The following is a 27,430-nucleotide window of genomic DNA, read 5'->3' on the forward strand; positions in this document are numbered from 1 at the left end:
AGGCCTCGTTGTTTGAAGTCCGTTTGTAATGCGTTTGTAGAAAGGTTTGAAACGCGAATAACTTATAAATTGTTACCAATAGTATGAATAGGTTATGTTATTTGTTACTGTCTTTCCAAAAGATCTTTTTATTGCTCATATACCTAACGAACTCGTGTCCAAAACTCTCAGCGCTTTCTAGAAGTTTCATCTATGCGTTCTGTGAGACAGTATGCACATATCTATTTTTAACTTTGTTCGCGGTTTGGCCAGCCTGAAAAGTATTTCCCGTTGCAAAAGTCCCTAAAACACTGTACTACGAAAGCACCATCTATTCTAAAAATCCTGTATTTCCCATGAAGGTAAAATACCGGAATAAAAAGTATCCATGAGTTAATCCCCGACCTGGTCTACCCGCGAGACACATTTCATCAAATGCTGAGTTGTTTCTGCGTTTACTTCTAACAAACATCACACTTTCGCATATATTATAAGTAAGATACGACGTGTATCTTCTAAGTTCTACGTAGTCTTATCTATAACATCAGCTACATTATCTTCAATAGCATTATATACAACTTTCACTATATCACGGTGTATGTGCCGGTGATGCGTCGTGTTCTGCGCCCGTGTACTATGCTAATGTTATCATGAGGCGTGAGTAATGAACACACTCGAATTAAAAACACTGATGGTCTGTTTACTGTGAGTTTTCAAGTTGCTTATAGTTTCTAGTTTTGTAAATGTTTGTTCCCGAAACATAATGCTAACAATAGTCAGGGATAGATTTCTATTTTTTTTTAAATATGCGTTATCGGCGAAGTAGATTCAGGGCTAACAAACTTAAACGGTATAAGTTAGATTTCGATAAACACTAGTATGGAAGTATGTTTGTGTTTTAAGATTTAAGGATTATTAAAAAATACACTATTCATTAAGATAATTCAGTCATGCCATGCTTTAGTTCTGAATTACTGTTTACGACCAGACATGGCGCTATAACCACTCACTCTCATGCTTAAAACAGTTATTTAAACACATAACAATGACAAGGGAGGAAGGCGTAAATCTTAATTGTGCAAAAACAGACGTTTCTCATTACTAGGCATGGGATAGCGCGCGCGCACTCGACCGCCCCGCTGTACTGTTAAGTTCAACGGTTTGACGTGCTTTGGAGTTCCGAAAATAATTATATATTGTATCCTTAGATTGCGTCTTAACTGTATTTGTTTGGGAAATTGGTTAAAGAACTTACATTGGAGCGTTTCTCGTTACGTTCACCTTTAAGACTAGTCATAGACGGCATTTCAACTACTTTTGTGGTTGACTGTATCTCTACGACAGCCGATGCACCCGCTGTCTCATCGATTTATAATACAACCGCTATAGTAAATATATTATACTTTGAATACAACAAACTCGATTGTGTAAGAATTGCTATGTACGAAAGCTCTGACAATACAAAAGACGACAATTTTGAAAAGTAACACAATGCGTCGAGTATCGATCGCTTAAGTATTGAATATTTCTCGTATACATATGATAGTTGCAATTGCTGATCATAAAGTAATAAGTCGAAGAGAGATTTAGAACATAATTACTACGCTAAATTTTTCTTTCAGGTCATATAGTTTCTCTATGCAGTCCACATCTTCGTAATAAAATACTTATGGGTAGTAACCATAATATATAGAATTTTATTTTTGAGAAGTCGGACGAACCAGAATAGCTTGAACTAGACCGGCGTAGTATTATTATTTTCCGGGGGGCCTTCAGAGGTGCAGCATTTATTCAAACCGATTCTCCGGTAGTCTGACCTTACACAGATCGGGGTCCCTATATTATTGATGGTAGCTACGCCCCCGAGACGAACGAAATATCAAATGGCATATTCTTCTTCCTGTATTTACTCTTATTTCCAATCAAATGTAGCGTCAGCACAACACTTTACTTATAGATAATGTCAAGTAGAAGAGCATAAAGGTTTTTTGGAAATATATCTTCTAAGAAGACAAGACAAGAGAAGAAAGTTTGCATATGCACAAGGCCAATTTCTATAAAGTTAATTAAACATCGCCCAAACCCATGGTAATGCGGCAAAAGTGGAAAGCCAGCGAATGGGCGGCGGTCACGCTCTCAAACGCCCAACGTAATTAGTACGGCTGATAACGTAAAGGCACAATTTGGTCTAATTTAGAATTATTTCGCTAAGTGAGATTTTTAAACGCGGCGATGGCGGCTGTTTAATTACTCGTGAAATTGATTATGTATGTGAGTCGTCACGATTTCGTCGCTTAGAGACAGTTCAGCCCCCTTAGAAAATCCCAAACAAAATCGCCACCCGTAAGTCGATGTTTAATATTGATGTTTTTGATTGATCGAAATCCATGCGTCAGTCACGTGACAGTCTCTCAACTAATCCCAATGAAACGGAGTCGTGTTGTGTTATTTTTTGCCATATTCTAAACTAATTTTTTTTTCGACGTATTATTATAGTATATTTGGTATGGGGATGAACATACCAAGTATTTGAATTTGCCGCCCTCTGAATTCGCAACTCAGGGCATGGGCCATAAGTTGCCCTCCCTTACATCCGGACCTGTTTTAGCGAGCCACGAGCAAATTTACACATCAATATACAATGATTCGATAGTCCATATGTTGCCCGATATTGCGAAGTTAAATAATTATTTATTAGTTTAACGGATGGTATATAATCTACATTTCCGTATAGCGTTTCGAACACGCGATGGCGTGTAGTGTGGGTCATGGCGTAATTATTCAGACAGGAAGCACGGTTCAGCGCTCTCCTCGCCGCCGGTCGAGCGGTTGCGTCAGGTGTCATCACGGTTTTAAGATCCATAGATATTATATTGGGTATAGGGAGTATTGTAACGGACTAATCTTCTGACAGATTATAGTTTGTAGGAATTGCCAGGAATCTAAATAAATTGGACAAAGTTACGCCAAAATGTATCAACCATTTGTAACAATATATGTCGATTATTATTGTTATAGCTGGATTTTTCTGTGTATAAAATATTGAGTGGATTGGGTCACAAATACTTTTTATTTCAGATATAGATACATCTTGGCGTGTTGTGCTGAACAGTAAAGTATCACATTTGGACTAGTTGCATGTTAAATATTAATAACTTATTTTTGTATAAGTTGTAGGTTGGTACATTCTGGCATAGTTAGGTACTAATTTGTACTTGTCAAGTTAACTCAGTTCTGAGAATCCGCCACTCTGTGATTGTATTATGGTCTTTGAAGTATTGTTTAGTTACCACCAAAAGTAATAAAGTGATAAACATTTTTCGATATTACACAGCGATATTTCACATTGTAAGCAACTCCAATTTAATGAATAATGAAATTAACTTCCTTTAAAGGCTAAAGTTGATTGAAACGAACGGATATCCAAACCATATTCGCTGTAATCAAACGGCTTCCTGTGCAGAGATGTTGAGAAGGATATTACTAAAATGGGCTGCACCTTATTTAGCATATATTTAGACCCTAATGATTTTTTCATAATCATTTATAACTATAATCGCGTCCTTTAAAATATGTTTTTCTAATCTGAATGACAGTACAAATAAATTGCATACAAATGAATGCAACATTCCGTTATATCGATTAAGAACGGTAATGATCGATTCTGATTACAATATAACGTTGCCGAGTGACACATTCGTATCGCAGCACTATAAAGGTACGGTTCCGATAGCTGCGACAATACCACCGCACAAAACGCTGTTGGACTTTTTAACAATGACATTGAAGGTTTAACCGCAAATAAAAATCCGTCCTTCTATATTTAAATTTATAGCAGTCCATAATTATAATAATATTATTTTTAACAAAATAAAACCAATTTGTAGTGCACCGTATTCGAAATTCAAATCACAGGAGCGTCTTTTTACGATTGGTGACTTGAATTGCCTCTCGTTTTGATATTCTAGGAATAGTATCATAATATCTGAGATTTTTTTTTATCGATTTAATGAATTTCTGTCTCGGCATCGTACGTTAAATTTAAAATCACGTATGAACCGATATTGCTACTGAGTTTTCTTATTATAATAATGCTCATAATGATATGTTAACTTGCAGAAACATGTACATGTCTATGTGTTATTTTCCAATCATCACACCAATAATGACTTCTGTGCGACTTATAAGTCGTGCGTACTAATGACATCATAAATATGTGTCATGAGCATTAGTACTTGATACTTGTAATCTGTTATTCAATAGTACAGTAAGGTGTCACAAGTATAAGAGGCAACAATCCACTTTTGAATTTGGAAAGTCATACCAATAAACATTTTTGTATACTCTTAAGGTTAAACAGTGTTGTGTTTTTATCGATAGAATTATTTGGCCTGTGAAAAATCGCGAAACAAATATGTGAAAATCTATTAATTCGTTTATTGGGAGGTCGGTGACTATTAAATATTTAATATTGTTTCTGTTATTATTTATCTACGAATGTTTAGTATGTACACTAATTCTTTTAATCGTTGCTTAGCTAATTACAGTATGTAAGCAAATTTTAGAGTGTTGCAATGAGCTAAAAGTTATTGTCCTTTACAAAATTTGAAGAAAGGATCAATACTTTTTGATATATTTAAAGAGTGATTGTTATGACGTATATATCTAGTTCTTTATAACTAGTTAAGCAGGCTAGTGCTCGAGTTATTGCAATGCAAAATTACTTTACTCGATTTTGATTTACACGGTGTTGTTAACTATGCGAGCTAACACTTATTTTACACTAGAGTTATTTATCTATCATTTCAATGACATGATCTCATTTGAGTCGCATCGTGTATAGGTGTTTCGCACCATGCAGAATCCCGCGTTAAATCTCGTGTCATCGTCGACCGGAAGCGGAAGCACGCTCCGCTTGACAACGTCATTGTTATTGAGGCCGGGTGCCAATGAGCAAAGAGCTGAGTATAGGAATTTAAAACGTGTTTGTAACATGTCAAGTATCGGGTGGAAAGTTGGTTATAATTTTCGATTGTCATGTATAAGCTAACTCCATGGTCGTAAAACAAAATTAAGTGTTATAACTAGGCAATTATCCCACAGCATTATTGATGGATTAACTAATAAATAAAAAAAAAACATCGATAAATAAATAACAAGTAATCCAAGCATAGAACTGAAGCAACAGTCTCTGTAGGAACAGCTAACTCTATTGATCTATTTCGCCATATATATTACTGGTATATTAAGTCAAGGTAAACAGAAAAAACTTGCCAATAACAGAGGCAACTTTTTTCGTAAAATCAACTCTGTTCTGATAATTATTGAGTATAGAATTGCATTGTTCACAATGCCAACAAATCGAATTAAGGCGCATTAATTAGCACATATTGATAAACCACCATTCTCATTAGATATTACGATTAACATAGTACGTGCGTGTAGCGAAGCAAACTTTCCCTCACCACGCCCCCCTCTTATTGTGCTGTTTTCTTTCACTTTTTCATAATCATTAACACATATATGTTCCTGTATCATCACAATGGCTGTTTGTTAATTAAAAGCGATCGATGGGAATTCGTTACGGTTTATTCGAAATTTGAAATTAAACGAATCATAGAGAATAAAATACGCCGATTTGAAAATTGTCACGGGTAATATGTATAGGTATTAAAATAGGATAAATAAAAAAAACTAAATAATCGCAAATTCGCAATCGCTTACTTCAACACTGACCATTTTAAATGTAGTTGAATTTTCAATTGATGGTCGATTTTTAAAACATAGAAATCTATTTATTTGATATTTTCATAAAAGCCTTTCTAATATCGTAAAAAAACTCTAACCTAAGATATAGGTATACATAGACAAGTTTTTACGTGACATTTCCTCTTAACGAGGATGCTCACAACTCATTAAGAATTTGCCTAGTAATGACAAAACACTTGACCCGGGTGCACTTCTGTGAGTGCTTTGCGTAAGATCCGCCGTTACCAATACAAATGCAATTATATACATTGTAAACTGTTCCTTAGTACGTAATAGGTAGGTAAAAATTCATTGTTTCCTTTAGTTACTGGTATTTAAAGTTAATCGGTCAAAATAAGCACAGTATTGATATTTCGTATATGGGAGAGCATTTGGATAGATGCCACAGTTTTGCCTACCTTTTTTATACAATGACGAGTCGAGCAAATCTTTGGTCAGGTGGCAAGCATATATGGCTTACAGAGTTAGACCGGGCGGTTCTAGAAGTCCTAAGTTCGGGCATTGGGTATTATTCTCATATGATTATCCAGTGTTGCTTTCCAGATTTTTTTTCTGCAATGGTTACAATGTATACCATTCCTTATCAGCATAGTCGGTTAAAAACAAACAATACATCACATAATCTACATCGTATTAGTAATAAATCCAAGCCCAATACCTTTAAAACCCTATTTGCTGCGAGATTGAAACACGGCGGTAGATTTATCTCGAGCGAGTCTAATGTAGGATGGGCAGCGCCCACATACCCCAGAAATGGCCTTCAGAACTTACCGTTAGATAAAAGCTGACGTGAGATAACAATTGTTCAATTTAACTCCATTGCTGAGCTGGATTTATGCTTGTGAAATTTTAATTAACACTAAAGTTGTGACGGGAGGTAATGGGACGGCTGCTAATATCAAAGGAACGTCTGTCTCACGCGCATCTTTTTTTTGCATTCACTATTATTGACACTTGTTCTAAGTAAATAATTATAGTTTATTTGTTTATTTCTCGACAGTTTGAACAATTACAAAAGCACGGATTAAAGGAAACATTGTGAGCTATTTATAAGAATATATATGTTATGAAATCAGCTTTGAAGACACACTTAACTACAGACAACGAAGGAAAAATTTCCTATACCAATATATTGAGAATATTACTAACATATTCTTTTAATGTTTTGGCATTTAAACTGGCACATGAGTAGGAAAGGAACAAAGCAACTGATTGTAAACATTAATTAATTGTCAATAAACGATGGCATCTATAATCTTCATGTCCAGGTACTTGGACTTGTCGCTTTCCTTGACTTGTGAAGGGTCATGTTCGCGTCTGAGATGCCGATCGCGTGACTTAACTAACTTTATGTAAGTGTTGGTAATTAGCGGCTTGCCAATGCCGACGCACGCTGAGATAATGCGGCTTGGATTCTGATGTGTAGGCTTGAATAGCTTAATCATTGTCATTTTAGCTAAATAGTCAATAAACAACGTATTAACTTTGTAAATTGTCTCTTGTTTTAATATGCAGATATTTTTAACTTTCATGTATGATACTTTAGAAAAGAAATTCGAATTTAAGGGATTAAAGAACTAAGTTACTTTTTATTCCTTTTTAGTTTTCCGTATTCATGTACAGATTTTTTTGTGACATTTAAATTTATTTTGATGATATATTACACTTTATCCTGGTCGCCATTATAAGATTAATCATGAATTAAAACTGAATTAAAAAAATGAATACAATCCAATAGTATTGGCTGAATTACGCCAAAATTCGTCGTGACTCGGAACATTTACGCAACGGTGTTTACATTAAAAGCAAATAAACCTAAAACGATAGTATAAACTAAAATTCCTGGTATAACGCAGTGAAGTCAAGTTAAAGTAAAATGCTGGATTATGTCAAAAATAAACATGGTACCAGTGGCGAAAGGGGATATTTCAGAAAGGGAATTCCGACACAATATATGGGTACTAATATGTATAAATGCGGTCTACAAATCGTTCTAATGATCATTAGATTCTACATAATTCTACATAAAGGGAAGCCGACAGGAATCGGGTTATATGGACCCTTCCTTACTGATAGGTACTAGTTAGTTCAATGCATAATTATCAATATTTAATTTGGTACAAACAACTCTATAAATTCTTTTTGATAATTGTTTAATATTGTTTTCGTTAGCGTTATATAAACAAATTAATTATTATATTATATACAATCACTCAATAATAAAATCAAATATTTCATATTCTCTTCATTCTCAATATTATATTTTAGTTTTAAATTACTATGTTCTCTGTGATGAATGCTGTGTACAATTTTATAATTAGCATACATATCTGATGTAATTTATTGTTTTAGCGCATTAAATATTATAAAATGTAGTGTTGTTGGTATATCTTATTACAATATATAAATAAGTCAAAACATATACACGCATTAGAAAATTTCATACAACTTTTACTTTATGATAAGACGAACATATTTAGTTGGTTCGTTAATCTTATGAATATTCCGTAATATTACTGCGGATGTGTGTCGCATCGGTACAGCTACAATGGTGAAATGTGTAATAAAACCCCACTTACAAAAAGAAATTTTACCAAATTCACTTCATACGGCCAGCGTTCCTGTGGCTGCCGAAATTGCGTGGGACGCCATGATGATTTCATTTAGTTCGTTTTGTTTTTATTATTTTACAGGTTTTGGCTTTTGACATATTAAGAAATAAATATAAATGTCAGGCATAGACAAAGGCTACTCATCTATAGTAGGTGTATAAGTAAATACATTTATGACTACACGCGAGGTCTTTAAACGTCGTGGTGGAAATTAATGTTTACATATTTTACAAATTGGACATTGTCAGTAATTAGTAGAGGCATATTGTGCTTTTTGCTTTAAAAAAACATAGCCCATCAGTGTCTTTATTATATATGTAATTATTAGTCAAAAATACCCCAGCACTAATAACAAAAGTTAATGAGCAAAAACGACATGAGAATGATTCGTGAGCATTAGATAACTCTACAATACAATAATGAACAGCATACACGCTACACAAGTAACCAATTTACAATAAATATTGCAATAGGTTTGCCTCACACGTATCGATTGTACCGCGAATCGATTGGAAAGTAATCGATGACGACGCACGAGCCATAGATTAAAATACATAATTCGCGCGTAATAGACCCGTTTTCAACATGTTTAAATGTCAAATGTGTTACCGATTGATGGTTAATAATACATTATTATTGTACAATTTGCAATCACTATTTGTCAATACTAATTGCTTTTAAATCCAATTCTTTTAATGGATGTCCAATTAAGCCGCTACGAAATAACCAAATCATTGATTAAACTAATCATTTATTTATAGCAGGTGTGGAGTCAGGCCATGCATTGGGCAAAAAATCCCACTTGTCAAACAAGAATGATAATCAATTAGTATAATTGATGTATGTTTCTAATATTTAAAAACCCTTACTACATACAATGACCGTTAAAACCACCTGTCTCGACATTTGTAAGGCTTCGTCCCAAACTTAAGTCGAGTATGACCACCTTCGTCACGCCTTACTACTTCCCCATCAAGATTTGAATAGGGTTGAAGGAAACCCCACTTCCGCAAGAATTACTTCGTTATTAAGTAAAGATTGATTACGATATTTTAAGAAAGGGGGAATAATTTAACCGTCGTAGTTTCTAAATTATGCTAAGGTTGTTGGATATTATGGGTTAATTTGCAAATTGACAACAACAAAATTTTATTTGCTTTAATTTACGTAGCTATTAAAAAAAATTAGAAGTGAAAGATTTACTTCGGTTTTTGTTAATCATCTTGTTAGAAAGCGAATGAAACGAACGGCTTGGATCATTATCAGAAGGAGTCTTGTAACGTCTTTCATAATATACAATCAACACTAATATAATAAAGAGGTAGCTTGTTATTGAATTTATTTGTAAAGTTAAATTTCCACAACGAATGAATCGATTATAAAATTTGTCAAATTCAGCGAGTTATTCCGTCTCTGAGTAACATAGACTACATTTCATTCGATTTTTTTTTATTTCGCGTAAAAAAGCGTTGAGTATAAGTTGTTAATCATATTATTAAAATCAAGCTATTTTTTTACATATTTTGCATAAAACGTAATCACGGTGCTAGGCCTTGTCACCTATCACGTCTGGGAACAGAAACCACACCTAAACGGGTGCTCTCATTCCGAACTCAACTTTGACCTCACTTAGTTAATACTAGAACAAGTCCTAAGAATAATATAGGTAGCGAAACGCAGCCTAACCCACATTCTAATGTTTTAAAGATTATCAACGTTACTTTCAATGCTTTTTTAATTATGCCCAGATATTAAAAAATAGTTTTCGCGTATTGACATAATTCTTTCTTAATCATGGCAAAAGTGCGGCGATAGCCTAGTTGGGTGCGGCACGGACTGCCAAGAGGAATGTCCGCAGGTTCAAATCCCAAGGGCACACACCTCTGACTTTTCTAAAATCTTGTGTGTATTCTTTGTGAATTTATCGTTCGCTTTAACGGTGAAGGAAAACATCGTGAGGAAATCTGCACATCTGAGAAGTTATAGGAATTTCGCAGGTGTGTGAAGTCTACCAATCCGCACTAGGCCAGCGTGGTGGACTAAGGCCTTCCATCCATCTCAGTAGTAGAGGAGGCCCGTGCTCAGCAGTGGGCAAGTATATAATACAGGGCTGATATTATTATTATCATGGCAAAAGTGGCCAAAGGCGATTACGTTGATTGTTTTGTCTCAGGGTTAGGCCAGGTTTGCACTGACGATCTCTAATATCTGAGAAATGTTTTTGTTATAAAGATTAGGAAAGTCGTTTTTGGTGGCAAATCCACGAACACTTTTTGTTCGTAAAACAAACAAGAAGTCTAGACATCTGCTTTTTACATTCTAATAGCGATATTTACGACTACCAATTATATCTTTACTAATATATAAAACTGAAAAGTTTGTCTGAACTACCGTATCGATTTTGAAAAAGAAATAACTAAATGAGAGCTACAATAGCCCTGAGTGCTATAGGCTATCCTGGGATAATATTTATTCCTCAAAAACTGTTTCACACGATCGGAGCTGTAGGCTAAAGCTATTCTTAATCAAACTGTTTAATGTATAATTTTTTTTGTATGATATGAGTGAACAAAAGGTCATTCTAATTAAATAGAATTATTTATGCTCGAAGCAATCAGATCTATCAGCCAAAAGTGGAATTAAAAAAATAAAAGCAGTATTGCGTGTCTATGATAGCAACGTTTAGCAACATTCGTAGATAAAATTCAATGAATTGCAACATTATCGAAATTTACGTGACTTTTTCCAATTACGCTACGCACTAAGGTTAGGTCATTTAGTCGTTTTTGTAAGAGTTAGCCTAGGAGATATTTTTGGTGTCTTTAAAATGTAGATTTATGTCGTACAATATTATATTATGAGCTATTAGGACCATATTTACGTTATTTCATTTTTCTTTCAATGGGTCAAAGTAGGTACCTTTACAAATTCTTTAGTTTTTTTTTCGATTAATTATGCATAAACAGGTCACTATATGCATTAGCTAGCTAATGGAGTTAGTGTACAATAGAACGAACAGGCCATTGTAGAGACGATATAATAACATTACCCTCGTTTAGGATTCGCTGTAGTCGGGTAAAATGGTAATTGTGACTTGCACACGTACTGAGAAAAAAAGGTATACAGTGATGCAGCAAAATAATTGCTAACATCTAGAAACACGTCAGCAAACTACGCTCTGTCCACCTAATTATTGTTATTTGCAATCATAGACTACATACCTAACACACTTTTCAGCAGAAGCAATGGACGCTATTTACCTTTTTGAGTCAATATAAACAATTTTAATACTATTACATTGCAGTATTTTTGTATATCAACGCCGTTTGAAAATATTTTAAGAACAATCTTGATAACATAATATCTGTAAGGTCGATTCTGCATCATTCAGCGATCTTCATAGCGAACATAAACCAGTTTACATCTTACATCTAAACCAAACCTGCAACAATCCAATAGCGCACAACACACACACTTTACCTGGACATCACACTTCTCGGTTAAGTTCTCGAAGCGCGCCAGGATCTCCTTCACAGACACTTTAGGCTCGGTAGTCTCTTCGTGGATCGTCTCCATGTGACCACTAGACGATGATGAGAAACTCTGAGGGCACTTCTTTACACGATCATGATTGATTTTGCGACGAGGCGGTTCGGGTTCGGCGCGGGTGTCTGCGCCAGAGTCGGAATCCGCAGACGCATCTGCACTGGAGATGGCGCCTTCTGATGAGTTGATGAGGGAGTCGAGGCTGGGCGCTCGGCGCGGCGGAGAGAAATCCTCAGTGTCGTCGATGCCGTATACTCGCTGCAGGTGCCGCCAGTTGTCGCGCATCGCGTGGGAGAGGCGCGGGCGCGGGCGCTGCATGATGCGCGCGGTGGCGCGGCCGCTTGCTGACTGAACGGCGCGTCTCGCCCGCGCACTGTCGCCCTCATCTCGGGTTGAGGTCGATCAGTTATGGTGCTATCACGGTGTATTTGTTAAATGGTGAAATTATTATGGACTATGTTACTGGGCCACTGGACAGGAGTCCATGCGTTATTTGGAACAGGTTTTGTGAAAGCCTATAAGTAACTACTAAGACTTAGCGATTGAGTTTTCGTCTGTGGATTGTAATAATTCAAGGACTGTGAAGATGGCAGATAATAGAAGTCTAGACATTCATTCTAAAATTGTTATTTAATTAGCAGATGCGACCTTTACAAAATCATTCAGCCTTTTAAAACTATTTAAGAACAAGTTCCTAAACGACATTGAATTAAATGCTAGAAAGGACAAATATATTGATAAAGATTCTCTGCAGTGATTTGTCTGAGATCTGAATACTGTGCGATCTAATGAAACAGATAAACAAACAATAACGGCGCATTACGCGATGTGAAATTTACGAGCTATTGTATTTTGTAACTTATTATATTCTATTAAGACCGCTTTATTTAAAAAAATAAATATAGAAACAAAATTTGACAAATTATGATATGTTATATCAATGGTAGTTATTGCGTTTCTTTATCCTTTTTTTGGTAATCGTCTGTTGCCAATAATTTCATCGAAAGTTGGTTATCTATACAACCAGTGTAAAATCCAATGGCCGCCGCCACGCGAACTACAATGCTGAATATAATGTAAAACGCATATTCAAATATAATAGAGAATTATGTACGCGGAGGAAATATGCCAATTTACATTCGCTTTTCCATATGCTAGGTAAGGCCATCGACCTACCGACTGTTCCTTTCACGTCGATAGGAAAATATAATTATATAGATGCTAAGCCCACATTTAATATCACTTGATTTCAGGATAAAATAGTATAATTATGATACAATTTTGAGTCCCCTTCTACTCAAAACTTAAATGAAGCCTTAACTTTCTAGAGATATACCAGTCAGAGTATAAATTAGGCATAAAGCCATCAGATATGCAGGTCAAAAAAATAATTATGAGAAAAATAAAAATTGACTTAATTTTTTTTAATAAGCCTAATTTGCTAGCATTGATCAAGTGCAATTTTTGAATCGCGTCAATTTTGTTAAGACACCGAAACATTTCACACATGGTCGACACTTAGTACTTCTCTTCTCACACTGGCCATGACACTTCCAACGTATATTCAGTACACAATGCACATTAAACTCAAAACGAGTAAAATTATTACGTTATGTCAAATATCGTAATCCGCGTAATTTACTTTTCAAATGACAGAACTGTGGGAAAACAATGCAACTTGTAAGCAAATATTTTTTTGTTTCAGATTCGTGGCGAGCCAATTGACACGGATTCAGTGGTACTGGTGGTTTCGTGACCCCCCGGTTAGTTGACTGACAGTTTTTTGTCAACTAAGTATAGACCTCCATTAGTTATTAAAGTTATGGTTGTATCAATTTACATAGTGCTACGAAATTATAATACGTAATTACTGGATGCAGGCCGTTTCTAAGAAGTTGGTCTGGAAATTTTTAAGAAGGCCTATGTTCAGCAGTGGGCGGAAGCGGCCTTTGGGGGAGGACGAACTATTTAGCAACCGCCCGGGGCCTCCTGCGATGCCTTGGAGAAATCTTTTTTTACGATCTTAACGACTAAACTTGCAAAAACGAGGAACTTTTTTTAACTCCGCCCGAGGTGTCGCGTCGCGTTGCTTTTTTTTTATTTTCGACTAGGGCCTCGCGTTGTTTAGGGCCGCAACTGACAGTGGACTTCTAATAACTGAAGAAGAAGGATGTCCGGAAAAATTATCCGTCAGTCTTAAAACAATGAGATACTAGCCAATTGGAAGGTAAAGAAAAAAAAATGTTATGTAATACCGTTCAGATGTGAAATTTTCTATCCAACACACACTAATCCTTACCTGTGTGCCTCTTCAGAGGTATATTGCTTAACTTATAGGACTATAAACATACTTAATTTTATTAAGTGTCATAATCTAATTATGTAAACTATGTAGCTACCGGTTTAGTTTTTTATTCACGTTAAACACTTAAATATTTACGTAAAAACTCAATCCAGTACCTTCTATAACTGTTGATATTCCAAAATATATATTTTCATTTATTATAATATTCAATGTGATACAGTTATGCTCATTTTGAGCAACAAAGATAGATATTAGTCCAAAATCGATTTGTTTTGGCATTTATTTGACATTTTTGGTCGACCTTAAACGTAGCAACAGTATTCCGTAAAATCTGTGATATTGGTGGCGATATATCACGTCTGTCAAGGAGTAAGTGGCCCTTATAAAGCAATATAGATATATAGAATATTTAAGGAAACATCGCTGTCAGATTCTATCCTGTTTTTGTAGACAGAATTAAAAAAGAGAAACGCGAGATTTATGCGAAATCTAATTATTATTAAGAGCGACTTGCACACTGCATTTATGCATATTAGTATAGATAAAATTATGTTCGGTTTCTTTCCGGAAAATTTGACCTTTCATCACTGATAAATGGCTTAAACACCAACAATTTCGATTATGTAATAGCATAAAGTCCTTGAGCTCTCTTTGGTCATACTAACATTCACATGTTTCACTCTTAATAAAATAATGACCCACTCCAAAATTGCTAATTTATGGGAATCGTCAAACAACCAATTTCTGTTTGCGACCTTTTGAGTTTTTTCCCTTTTTTTTTCATGCTATAGGTTTCATTTATTACCTATCTTTAATAAGCTCAATTTTATAGCAACTTCAAAACAAAAGGTAGCAAACAAAAAATAGTTTTCAGACGACTGCCACAAATTATCAATTTTGAAATAGGTAATTATTTTATTAAGAGTGCGTTGTATTAAACGTTCTGACACCTAGTTGCTTGATGCATCTAATTCGCAATTCTAAAGACAAGACTTTCCATGTTCGGAAAAACGCACTCGTCCGCAAACTTAACAATAACTGTATATAAAACAGTCGCTACACTGTCAGCTGTAATTACCAGCAGATAGTGCGAACAATGAGCTGTCGTATATCGGTCAGAGCTGAGATGTAATCGTGCGTATTGCTGACGAGGTACGGCTTAATTACCACTGGCACCGTTACAAAACCGCCATTACAATGTAAATACCAACTCCAGTGGGCAAAGCTAAGCGTCGTGACCGAAATAGAACATAATAAAAGACAACTTATTAAAATCTGGTAATTATAATAGATTATCAACTTGCTTAATGTTTAAGGAAACGTCTTGTGAAAATATTTCTCCGAAATTATCTGCGACATAAGAATGTCAACCGAAAAAATATGTAGCTTTTGCCATTTCGCTTCTGGTGATATTTAAAATCAGCTCAATGATTCCAGATTACCCCTATGTATGTATGAACTGAAGTTAGATATCGTACATTGCATAATACTTATACTAGTGAGATGTTTGTAGAAACTATGTCACAAACCGAGGAATCCAATTAAATAAATGGCCGTTTAAAGCATTTCTAATCATAAAGCTGTTACGAAGATAATATACCGTCGGGAAACTGTAAAGGCAGTTACAATTTTCTATCAAATTGCATGTTAGGAGTTAGAAGCGTCCCGCATTCTCGCGGCGGGTGTGGGCGACGCGTCCAGTACAAAATTATCGGTCTTTACAACGGGTCTCCATGAAATATGGCCGAAGAAACTAGCTACATTCTGGAAACTGATTTTTGATATACCTAATAAGGTAAACTTCTTTTAATAAGCAGACGAAAAGCTGTTGATAACGAGACAGAGTAGAAAGAAACTTTAAGTAGGTTCCTAAATATCGATAAGATAAATTTCTTTATGACTCAAATGGTACCAGTGGGCCTTTATTCGTTGTTTCCCGAAGTAACATAAATTATCGCTATCGCCTAGCATGACTAGCGATCGAGCAGCTATGTTAAGCTCCGAAGTCCAACTCTCAATATGGAGCTGCCTGGTTTTATGACTCAGATAAAACAAGATGTCCTAATATTAACTGGTATTTGTAGAAAACCAATATATTCTGGACAATGAATGACACATCAGGGTGTGTAACGGCGGAGCAGATGTCTCACAGCGTTGTACAGTACGGTAGCGGTCCGGCGGCCACCTCACACCGTCACCGTTACGGAATACTTAACGGGAGCATCTCAAAGTTTACAACTCAGTTTTGAGTGCGCGACCTAAATCTTGTTCAAATACTCAAGTAGGTCAGGTAGAAAAGAACGGATTTTTCAAATTAGCTTTTCTTTTTATTATAATTTAAATCTCTATATATTTATGTAAAAGGGCTCTCCTCAAAATATATTTAAAAAATTTACATAATTTGATAAAACAAACATCACGCCAGTATACACTAAGGGTGAGCAAGGAAGCTACCAGCGCGCCCACTTTACGCCATGTGTGTTCCGTTCCATGATATCATAGGGGGCGAGCCTATTGCCATATCAAGCACAAATGTCATACTCCTGACATCGATGGAAAAAGGCCAATATTACTCACTTCCACAAACGCAATACAACTACGCTATTGAGGCAATCCAAACAAGAAGTTAGCCTGTGTATATCCGGTTCTAATAGGCCGGCATAATTGTATCGACTGCCGATGGGTAATCATCTCTCGTCAGTCGACGTTCTATTGGACCTCACTCCCCATTCAAGCGCAGTGGAATACCAAACAATACTTTGTAATTCAAGGTGTTAGATGTTTCTACTGTTTATGGGCGGTCGTATCGCTTACCATCAGGCGAACGGGAAGCTCGACTCGTCATTCAAATCAATAAAAAAAACTAACATCAGATGCAGTGGGGTTTTAGTAGTAGCATTTTGCATTATAACTCCAGTTTGAAAATCAAAGTTAGGTACTTGAGGCAACTAAAAAACCTTGTAAATATAAGCCACCGTCACGGCAGCGAGCATCCATAATCGTATCTAAGTAACAGTAATTACTTACTCATTATAGAGAGCTCATTGAATTGTTAATCGCCGCCTTGTTAGATCTTTTCTAATTAGGGGCTATTTTATAGTCCATGGGAATGTTGGTTTATTAGAGTTGTTGATTTACACGTATTGTATCAAGTCAATATTGCAACTACAAATGTTCTTAATTAATGAAAAAATAAAATGAAAATTTATTTAAAACAAGTTCATATATTTCTAAATACCAGCCGAATTTATCATTTTATAACCGACATCAAAAAAAGGAGGAGATTCTTAATTCGCCGTAAATTTTTTAAAGTGTAAATTCCGTTGAATTCTAGTTTAATCAAGAAACTTGAAAACCTCGCCACGTTGTGATAAAACATGGGACCAAATTGTTGTACTGAAAATATTAACTATAAAACGAAAAAGGAAAAATTGCACACTTGAAGAAGGTTTTACTTTCCTGGTCACAAAAACATTAAATAACGTCAACAAAAGTCGACTTATCTATACGGTCATAGCATCTCGAAATTATATTTTTAACCACAAACCACGTCCATAAACCTATAGTAATATAACCGCGGCCTCGCCTGGTTACATAAGGTCGCGTAATGAGCTTTTCTTCGCCACGATGATGATCATTTGATGACCGCGCGAACGTCCGAAACACATCAAATAGAGATTTGCAAGTCACCCGTCCGCTACTAACTTGATTAATGTATGCCGATAATGTGTTGTGTTTTATGTTAATTTGTTTCTAGTACGGAATTTGATTATTATGAAAAACAGTACTTCGAATTTAAAATATTATTCTGTCTGTACAGATTCGAGAAGAAACGCAAATGTAAATAAAATATCAACATAATTAAATCATACAAAGTATAACTTGAGCGCTGCGTTTTTTCAAATTCGTTAACAAAACAGCAATGTAAGAAGCAACTAAACGGATTAATGGCGATAAATATCCCGCAGAGCTAGTTAATTTATCTTGAACATAATAAATCATATGAAATATTTATAGCGTCACAAATCAAGTTCATCTAGATTTCCTTAGACGAAAACAACTGTGTAGCCAATAGGCAAAGTCCCAGTCGTACTATAACAACTGTTTGCGATAAACTGTGTTTGCAGTTTGCGTTGTAAATTTTATTAAATTAGTGATAGAAAATCGTAGATTAAGCAATATTGCCTTCCGCACCACGGGTTGCATTGGGCCAAGTTGTTTAACAAAGATAATGACTACCAATAGTAGTACCTATTAGTTGAATTGGTTTGTAAAAAACTTATTTCGTCTCGATAAAAAAATCACAAATCTAGTTAAGAAAATCGACACCACGCTCCCTCGTTTCACCGCTACCATTCTTTAAAACATGGGAGATCTTTGTTTATTGATTTATGTATTACAACCACATATGTCTGACATTTTAGTTAAACATATTAGCCGCAAACTCTGAATCCCTCCTAGCCGAATTTCCACCACGGCGGCTAATCTCAACGGAGATCAGCCAGGTACGCAGGAGATATTATAGTCCACAAGTGTGTGCGCAATACACAGGTGCACTCTCTCATAGTCCAGCGAGACGGTAATCCGACATACCGGACAAAGATCAGGCGCAGGACCAACGGCTTTACGTGCTTTTCGAGGCACGGGGGTATCACACCGCCCACTTCCTGACTCCGAGCTGCGACTGAGTAATTTTTAGGTTGGAAAAACCCAGTCGCAATTATTTTGGCCCAACCCGGGATTCGAACCCAGGACCTCAGCACGGCAGTCGTACTTGTACCGTGTACACTTACAACTACGCCACCGAGGCCGCAAACTCTACACCATATGCGGCATCGGACTAAACTCAAAATTATTCGTATATGTTAATCTGTAGGCCTTTCGACAAGTTATGGACGTAATTCACATCGTTTATCCGCCATTATCGAACCAAACGTAAAGACGATTTCAAAAAACAAGTTGTGCTGTATGATTGTATAATTTGCACGAGAAACTTATTGAGAAATTTCGGAAGAGGGAACGAGTTTTATTATTACTTATTACGGTCGCAAATTGCCGTGCAAATAAAATTATTAAATACGAAAGTTACGTCTGTTCTTTAATAATACGGATGTTTTTTGTATGCATTACGCTTCATTAGCTAACGTCATATTGGCGTTTATTTGTAACTTTCAAGAATAAAAATACTTACCGCCATTTTCAATAGCGCTTTTTTATCGATATCAAAAATGGACCAATCGGATTTTTTTTTGACATTCTTCAAATGAGTTATTTTGATTGATCGGAATCGGATTGAAGATTGAGATTCGGATCGTTTATTAAAAACGTCTGTTACTAACGTAGGTAATATTACTTAAATAAAGTTGTCGCCTGCAAAAAAGGTACCTGATTGTTGTGTATTTGAAGTGTGAAAATTACGTGGTCTCCGGTTGCGAATTTAATTTATGGCGAGATTTTCTTATTCGAAAAGTAATAAAGGCAAACATAGTTGCGCTTATGATAAGTCAAGGTACATGAAAATATTAAATTATTATTTAAATAAAATCGCCTATATAACTAAAGTCATTTTATCGTTGCATTTTATATTGGACATAAAATAAACAAAGAAGAATAAGCATAAAATGGAACTAAACAACAAATTCAGTGACCAGTGAGTACAACTCACCTCTGCCTATCACTTCTATACATACGTGAGCATAAACTATGTTAAAAATAGAATAACATACATATATAATAACTCAACAATTTCCGTCATCGTGTAACTATGTTATTTTATGTTTGCTCAGCACGTTTCCAATCGACGCCGCGCCGTGCCGTTACAAAATATGTGAATATCATCAATAATTACTAGAATCGTGTCAATAATGTAAATGCGTTATTAAACGTGTTTATGGTTATGTAACTATGTATTTATTTTTATGATGTTTGGAATAAGCATTCACTGTGTAATTTAGAACGAATCATAATTCCTCTTTGCTTTCCGGGGTCAGACGGTTTGTATTTTGAAAACAATGATTGTAGTTACAAAACTAGGGTATCGTACATGCTTCAGCATATTTTAGGATATCGGTTAATAGTAATTTTGTCAGTGAGTGCTTATTTGTAGGTACCGGAGATTGCACTATTCTACTAGTGGGCACCGGGCCTTACACTCTCTCTCACATACAAACGCGTGCAAACACACACACACACACATACACGTGCACACACACATTTCATATGGTTTTATGGTTTTATGGTTTTATTGGATTAACTAATGTTCCAAGTTAGTCACTAAACCAAAAGGATGTTGGTATTCGAAAAATTGGAGTCGCTAAAAGATTTAAGTTTACGCCTCTGGGTGCATTAATTATACTTTTTATTCCTCCTCAAATAATTAAAAACATGAGTTTATACATTAGCGGTAAGCCAATACTGAAATTTACCACAGTGGGCCTCTACCAGCCATATTTAATACAATTGAACGGCGTCGATTCCTGTTTGATACTACAGAACTTGTTTGAAGAATACTCTATTTGCATAATATATAGTTACCGACCTTGATAAAAACACTTTTAACACAATGACATGAAGATTAATTATAAACCTCAATTTAATCGACTCAAAAAGTTATTTTTATAAATGTTACTAATAAAAAACATATCAGGGACATATTAGTCAGAAGAAAAATGCGATGTAAAAGGTTGACGAGTGTGTAAAACTTGATACAGAATAATTCCCCTATTTTAAGACAGTTAATGGTAATTTAACAGTTTTTTTATTTGAATATAAATTTAAGTAAATTATTCAAGAACATTTCTCTGTATCGGCAGTCGGTTAAACTCTATGTCTGGAGATTTTACCTATCTATAGTAAGCGGCAAATGTTATGAGCACAGATGAACAGTGGTAGGGGCGAGCTCGCGTATGTACAAATTCGACGACAGTATTGTATCCACATGGCATACATATGTAAGTCAATAAACGAACTACCATTGCCTTAGACGTTAACCGACCAATCACGAGTGTGCCCACAACTCGCGCCGCTACCTATCAATGTTACCTACCTGTGTGTACTGCAGCGCGAACTCCGCGATGAGGCTCTGCGCGTGTTGTGACAGCGGCACGTGCAGCGTGAGGGGGGCGTCCCGCGCGCCCGCCAGCTGCAGCGAGCTCGGCGCCGGCGACGTCGCGCGCAGCCCGCCCAGCGACAGCGAGCGGCGGATGGTGAGGCCCGTGGGACCTGCGGGGGGGGGGGGGGGGGTTAGTGTGAGTAATGGTGGAAACGTCATCCAAAATGTGTCTAGAATAGCAATAGCAATTCGCAACCGTAATAAAATTATTATAAAAAAATAATATAGCATAGATTCATATTTCGTATTATATTCGTACCTTTAACGCCAATAGTGACAGCGTTGTGCGAGACCGCAAGCACTGCGTTCTCTCCCGGCGGGACTCGCGCCGCGAACAGCCTGGCGAAGTAGAAGGGCCAGCCGCGCGCCATCTCGACGGCCTGGCGCTTGGTGTGCGCCCGCGCTGCGCCCGGTCCCTGCGCCTGCAGCCACGCCGCGCCAGCACGACGCTCGCTCGCACTCATGCGAAGCGAAGGCTGGTTGGATTTGATATCGTAGACTATCTGTTAAAATGAAAGTAAAGTTTGAGAACTGTTGTATAAAGTCTGTGGTTTTATTGAGGACGCAGATTTTAGAGCCATTAAAAGGCTAAAATACGAAAACCCATTGCATTAATTCGCTTGGGTTTTATTCCAAATTGCAATAAATAAATTATTAGCTTACCTGAGCGTATAGTAAGTCTAATATGGCGGGATCGTTGTAAGTCTCTAAAGGTGAGAACACTTCTTTACGCACGCGCAGCTTCCACGGCACACGACCGTACGTTAGGAATGCGCGGTCAGATGGCAACAAGGCGGCAGGCGCGGGCACATCACCTATAGCAAGAAAACAAATTGACCCTTATAAACTTCCTAATAAAATGTAATGTATTAAAAACATTTATTTTGCTTATTAAATTAAATGAATAATTAATATTTTTAACTTACGTTCTATATGTTCAGTTTTATCTGTAACGTGCGTCGACACTGAGTGTCTTCTCTCTGCCTCTAGTTTCCGGTTCTTTTCTTTTTGTACCATGTGTGTTTTAAATGTCGCTCGCTCCCGTTTCACTGTATCAGTATTGTCAGCAGGAAATACAATATCCGACCTCGGACTCTCTCTCGCACGTCCCATTAGCATATCACGAGAATTCTTCCTCCCATCATATCGTTCAAAATCGTCATAGAAAGGTGACCGTTTGCGCTCAAACGTGTCCGTCATTCCGTTCTCTTCTTTCCGTCTTTCGGTCCTTGGTGGATGCATTTCGTAAATCTCAGACGCTTCGCGACCAGAAAAGTCGTCTCTGTCTCGTCGATCAGTCGTGTCGAGTCCTGACTCCGAATCCCATTCATCTCGACTTCTCTGACCCCTGTCATCCGCGTAACTTTGAACTTCCGATTCGTCACCCCAGTCGTCTCTTACACGTCGTTCCCGACGATCTGCTGTCAAAAATCTTGTCGCTAAGTCATCTCGAGGAGGTTCAGAATCCTCGCGGCGTCGCGAGTTCCAATTAGCGAGGAAGGCGTGACGATCATCCGCTTCTCTATTTTGGTGGACGCCGAATGTGTCTCGGTCGCGGCGTAATTGAGCAAAAGAAGACTGGTCTGGTGCTGGTGGTGGCGGCGCGGGACCAGCAGGTGGTGTGGGGGGCGACTGTGGAGGGGGTGGTGCAGGTCCCGGCGGAGCAGGCGGCAGCGGAGGCGGGGGTGCGTCCCAGCGCTGTCCACCTCCCAACTGACGCTCCAGCATCAACTTCCTCGTGTCTTCCAACTTGTTTATAGTCCGTGGAGTTTCCGTCGCTGACGAAGTACTCCTCACAGAATGATTCGCGGTAACGCGTTCCAGTCTTTGTCTCATTTCAGAACTAAGTTTTAATTTTCCAACACTACCTGGGGATGGTCTTTGCGCGCCGATCTCGAAACTTCTTCGAGTCGTTCTTTGACTTGGCGGTTCTCTGTTCGCGGGAATGGATCCATCTACTTCAAACTCCTCCCATTCAATGCTAGGAGTAACTTCAGACTTGGATCGGCTCCTCGGCGGGTCGTGTTCTACCCCATTTGTCTGAGCCTGGGGCGTGTGTCGTCTGTGAATTTGTCTCATTTTGAATTTGGTAAAGTCTTCTGCTGTCTCTTGATTGACTGCATCTTTGGGTGGAGGCCACCGCCATTTGCCGATTCGAACAGTCTTTGCTCTTCCATATGGGTCCATGAATCCTCTGATTTCAGAAGGGTCTGATGCATGGAGAGGTGGAGGCATTGGAGGCGGTGGAGGTGGTGGTGCCCCCGCAGACGAGCTCTCATTAGACTCACGCCGGGTCTTTACCGTATTCCTAGGTGGTGAATGAACTTGAGCATGCACTACAGTCGAAGATCTAACAGGCGATGTAGGCTCGGATTCCGAAGCTTCAACAACTTGGCCTGCTAACAGCGTTTGAAGCGCTTGATTTTGAGCTAATAATTGCTGCTGGATTTGAAGATTCTGGGCCATAGCGCTTTGTAAGAACGCGCGCTGTAAGTTCTGATGATACGAATTTATATCTACTGTTCCGGGAGGTGGTAGGTGCAATCCTAAAGCTGCTGCAAGTGCTTCAGGTGTCGCAGGCATAGTAGGTGGCATCGACATGGATGAAAAACTTAACGCTGATGTGTTAGCTGATGCAGCTCGTGGCGTCGCACCACCGCCTTTTATGGCACCGGATAAACCTTCGCCATCAGTCAATCGCTTCAAACTATCATTCATAAATATTGGGTCAAAAAGATTCGTGATGTAATCATCAACAGAATCTACACTGGACTCTTTTCTACTAGTTTTTCCCTTATCTTTCTCTTCCTTCCCTCCTCCTTTGATTAAAGCTTGAACATCAACTTTGTCAAAATCCTGAATTTTTTCATTATAGTTGCAATCTAGAACGTCATTAATAAAATCTGCGTAGTTTTTGCCGCCTTTAATACTGGCGGCCAGAGACCTAGCGTCAGATAGCTCGTCGATATTTGGATCCAAGACAGGGGAGAACAAGTCGTCCAAGAACTGATCAACATCAGAAGCTTGACTCGGGACGCGGACTCGACGGACGTGGGATGCGAGACTCGGTGCTTCGGATGTATCTGACATGGCGGACGATCTGTGTACAAATAAAACAAAATTATAAATCTAGTAAAATTTTCCATAAATCACATAATACAAATATTGCATAGAGAATTATATAATTATTTTAAATTAGTGAATTTATGAAATTGGGTAATCTGAAGGTCATTGTTTTTTAAATTTATATACAAAATAGTGAATGATGTTTTTACCTAACACCACCGAACTCAGAGCTCTTCTCAATGTAAGCTCGACTTGACTGCGAGCCAGCGGGCGCTCGCTTGCCTGCATACTGCGACTTAATATATCTGGACGGCATCACGCGAGAACCAGTGCCGTACTCCATCTCCATGGCTCCTTTACTGCTCGCCACGCTCGGCGCTCCACCCAACCTCTCCACCGAATGGTATCGATCATTCAAGCGAGATTGGGATAGTCCTAAATCTGCCAGTTTTGTAGGCTGAGGTGCAGGATTGTCGCCAAGGAGATTGTCCAAAGACCGACTTCGTACTTTATCAGATTGTTGTTCGAAATATCTCTCGTTCAAAGCCGATTCGCGCGATAAAATATCATGTGAAGTTTTTCTGGAGTAATCGTTGTTGTGTTTCGACATTGTGTGCGACTCTTCTTGTTCCATCTTCCAGTTGTATTCAGAGACTTCATCGATGGATTCTTCGAGCATTCGTGGTATGCTTGGTGAACGCGATTTGGGTGGTTCTGGTGGCGGTACCTATTTAAAAAAAAATACTTTTTTTAACACATAATTCCTAGATTTCTAAGTAACTAATTTTATCACCTAACTTCGTAGACTTCACAAAGCTTTCAGTTTCTAGAAGATAACACCCATTGAAAGTGATACAAGATACTTCAGAGAATAGATTACATGTGTATTTAGTTTTAAAGAGTATTCTTGCAGGCTCAGCATGTAAGGAGTGTCGACCTACTACGACGAACCTGTGGTCTAGTTGCCTTCTCAGTGTCTACGGATGAGGCGCGCGGCGGAGGTGCGGGCGGCGTGTGTCGCGCCGCGGCGCCGCGCAGTGGGGACGCACGCGAGCTCGGCAACGCTGACCACGTTTCAATCTCGCCGATAGCGTCCAGTGCATATTCACAGCCCGCCCACTCTGTTTAATTAAAATATATTTAAAATATTTTTAAATGAAACTTTAACAATATATATACTTCTAGACTGTGTTAAATCAATATAAAAGTAGTTAATCACCGGTGAGTTGTCCGTCGTGCTCCATGGTGAGCGACCAGCCCGTGGCGTCGCGCGCCACGCCGGCCGCCGCCAGCGCCGCCGCCGCCGCGCGCTCGCACGACGTCCACGACTCCACGCACACATGGTGCACCGTATCTGCGGAGGTGGACGATTATTACTTCATTTGATATGCAAGATTTTTTGTGAACTGTTATAGATATATTAAACTAGTGCAATATATGTATAAAGTAAAAAAAGCATAATAATGACCATCATAGAGCCACAAGATATATAAAACTAGAGCAATAAATGTATAAAGAAGTAAAAGTGGTAAAAAACTCATAATAATGACCATCATAGAGCCACAGCGGCAGTGCGGGCCGGGCGTCGGTGCGCGCGGCGCGCCACTCGAGCAGCGTGGGCGGCGCGCGGCGCGCGGGCGCCGAGCAAGCGCCAGCCGCGCTCCCCGCGCGCGTCACGCGCACCAGCGCGCTGCGGCGCGGCGCGGGCGCACGCTCGCTCACGAACCGCAGCAGGTACCTGTACGGGATGGCAGGTTAGTAACCCTACAATTATGGGTTTTAGGACAATTTATGTATACTTACTGGACCTAATATATATTACGATGTAATACAATCAAATGATAATCAACAAAATATTTAGCAATCTAATGTGTCTTCGAACCGAATTGTTTCTTCTTTTTTTTTCAATTAGAATTCCCTAAGGTATTCTATGCCATAGGAAAAATAAATTATCTAATGTTACACTTCACGATAGGATGTCATATATAATTTATTTATACATACTTAACATCCTTAACATAACATAACATTTTTAACATACTTGTAGAGAGGCGCTGTGGGCTGGAAGGCGGACAGGCAGTGTTGCATGAGCTGCCAAACGCGATCCGAGGCATCAGGCGCGCTAGCCTGGTTGCATAGCTGCACCAGGATCTCATCCCGGAGCCCGCGAGACGAAAGACCCCGGGATGCTATGTAATCTGCCAACACCTGACACAACAAATTTGCATACAATCACATAACCAATTTAGAATAAAGTTATAAAAAAAATGCTTTTATACAATAAATAACAGATGGCGCTGTTATTAAGTTCAATATAAGTAGTCATACAACTCCTGCACATATTATTTATATAAAAAGTTTTAGAAAGCAATATTAATTAACTCACTTTTTGTCTCGCTTCATTGCCGGCAGCGGATTCATCGCACCATCTTAAAATAAGTTTGAATGTCGCCACTGCATCATTGAAATCTTGATCTCTGAAATGGAAATAAAAAGTTATATGTACATATAATTAATTTTTTTTTTGAAACCCGCAGCAGGCAGTCTAACTATCAGCAATGGTCATATTTTTGTTGATACTTGTTTGAAATGTAATATGGAGTCGGAATTATTGCAATTAGATATGGTGCAATTGGGAGTAGAAATCAAAAATCCCTAGGTGCACCTTAACTGTTATCTTTTAGTTAATTACGGATTTTGTACTTATTCTTGTAATAAAAGGAATCAAAACAACATAAAATATGCCTTATATTTTCTCACCTTACTGCAGCCTTAGCTAGGAAGGGTCGTGTGATGGGATGTTTCTTGGGACTCAACTGGCCACCATCGGCGAAATAAACCGAACTGAACTTGGAGAACGCGAACTGCTGCAAGTCACGCGGTGTTTGCGTGCGGTCCTCTTCTACGTAAACATCGCCTGACACCTGGCGATTGTGTAATATTTAATGCATTAAAATTATTGAATTTAAGGTTTAAAATAGAATTATTAGGTGTTGAAAGCTTTTATTTATCGATGATTTTGGTATTATTCATTCATGGGAA

The 27,430-nt window shown here is 37.9% G+C and overlaps 1 protein-coding gene across 1 annotated transcript in view; it reads right to left on the reverse strand.

The window, feature by feature from the left end:
• The window catches only part of LOC115442777 (unconventional myosin-XV), a 108,458-nt gene that overhangs the window by 36,003 nt on the left and 45,025 nt on the right, over nucleotides 1–27,430 (reverse strand). The window contains exons 12-22 of the mRNA XM_037437744.1: nucleotides 27,149–27,312; nucleotides 26,775–26,865; nucleotides 26,430–26,596; nucleotides 25,939–26,126; nucleotides 25,608–25,742; nucleotides 25,340–25,509; nucleotides 24,598–25,115; nucleotides 22,249–24,422; nucleotides 21,986–22,137; nucleotides 21,582–21,825; nucleotides 21,257–21,432 (exon numbers count right to left, since the gene is read on the reverse strand). Coding sequence (XP_037293641.1) covers nucleotides 21,257–21,432; nucleotides 21,582–21,825; nucleotides 21,986–22,137; nucleotides 22,249–24,422; nucleotides 24,598–25,115; nucleotides 25,340–25,509; nucleotides 25,608–25,742; nucleotides 25,939–26,126; nucleotides 26,430–26,596; nucleotides 26,775–26,865; nucleotides 27,149–27,312 — 4,179 coding nt within the window. The remainder of the gene's footprint in view (nucleotides 1–21,256; nucleotides 21,433–21,581; nucleotides 21,826–21,985; nucleotides 22,138–22,248; nucleotides 24,423–24,597; nucleotides 25,116–25,339; nucleotides 25,510–25,607; nucleotides 25,743–25,938; nucleotides 26,127–26,429; nucleotides 26,597–26,774; nucleotides 26,866–27,148; nucleotides 27,313–27,430) is intronic.

The sequence above is a fragment of the Manduca sexta genome, chromosome 12 (genome assembly GCF_014839805.1).
Source record: "Manduca sexta isolate Smith_Timp_Sample1 chromosome 12, JHU_Msex_v1.0, whole genome shotgun sequence".
NCBI lineage: Eukaryota > Metazoa > Arthropoda > Insecta > Lepidoptera > Sphingidae > Manduca > Manduca sexta.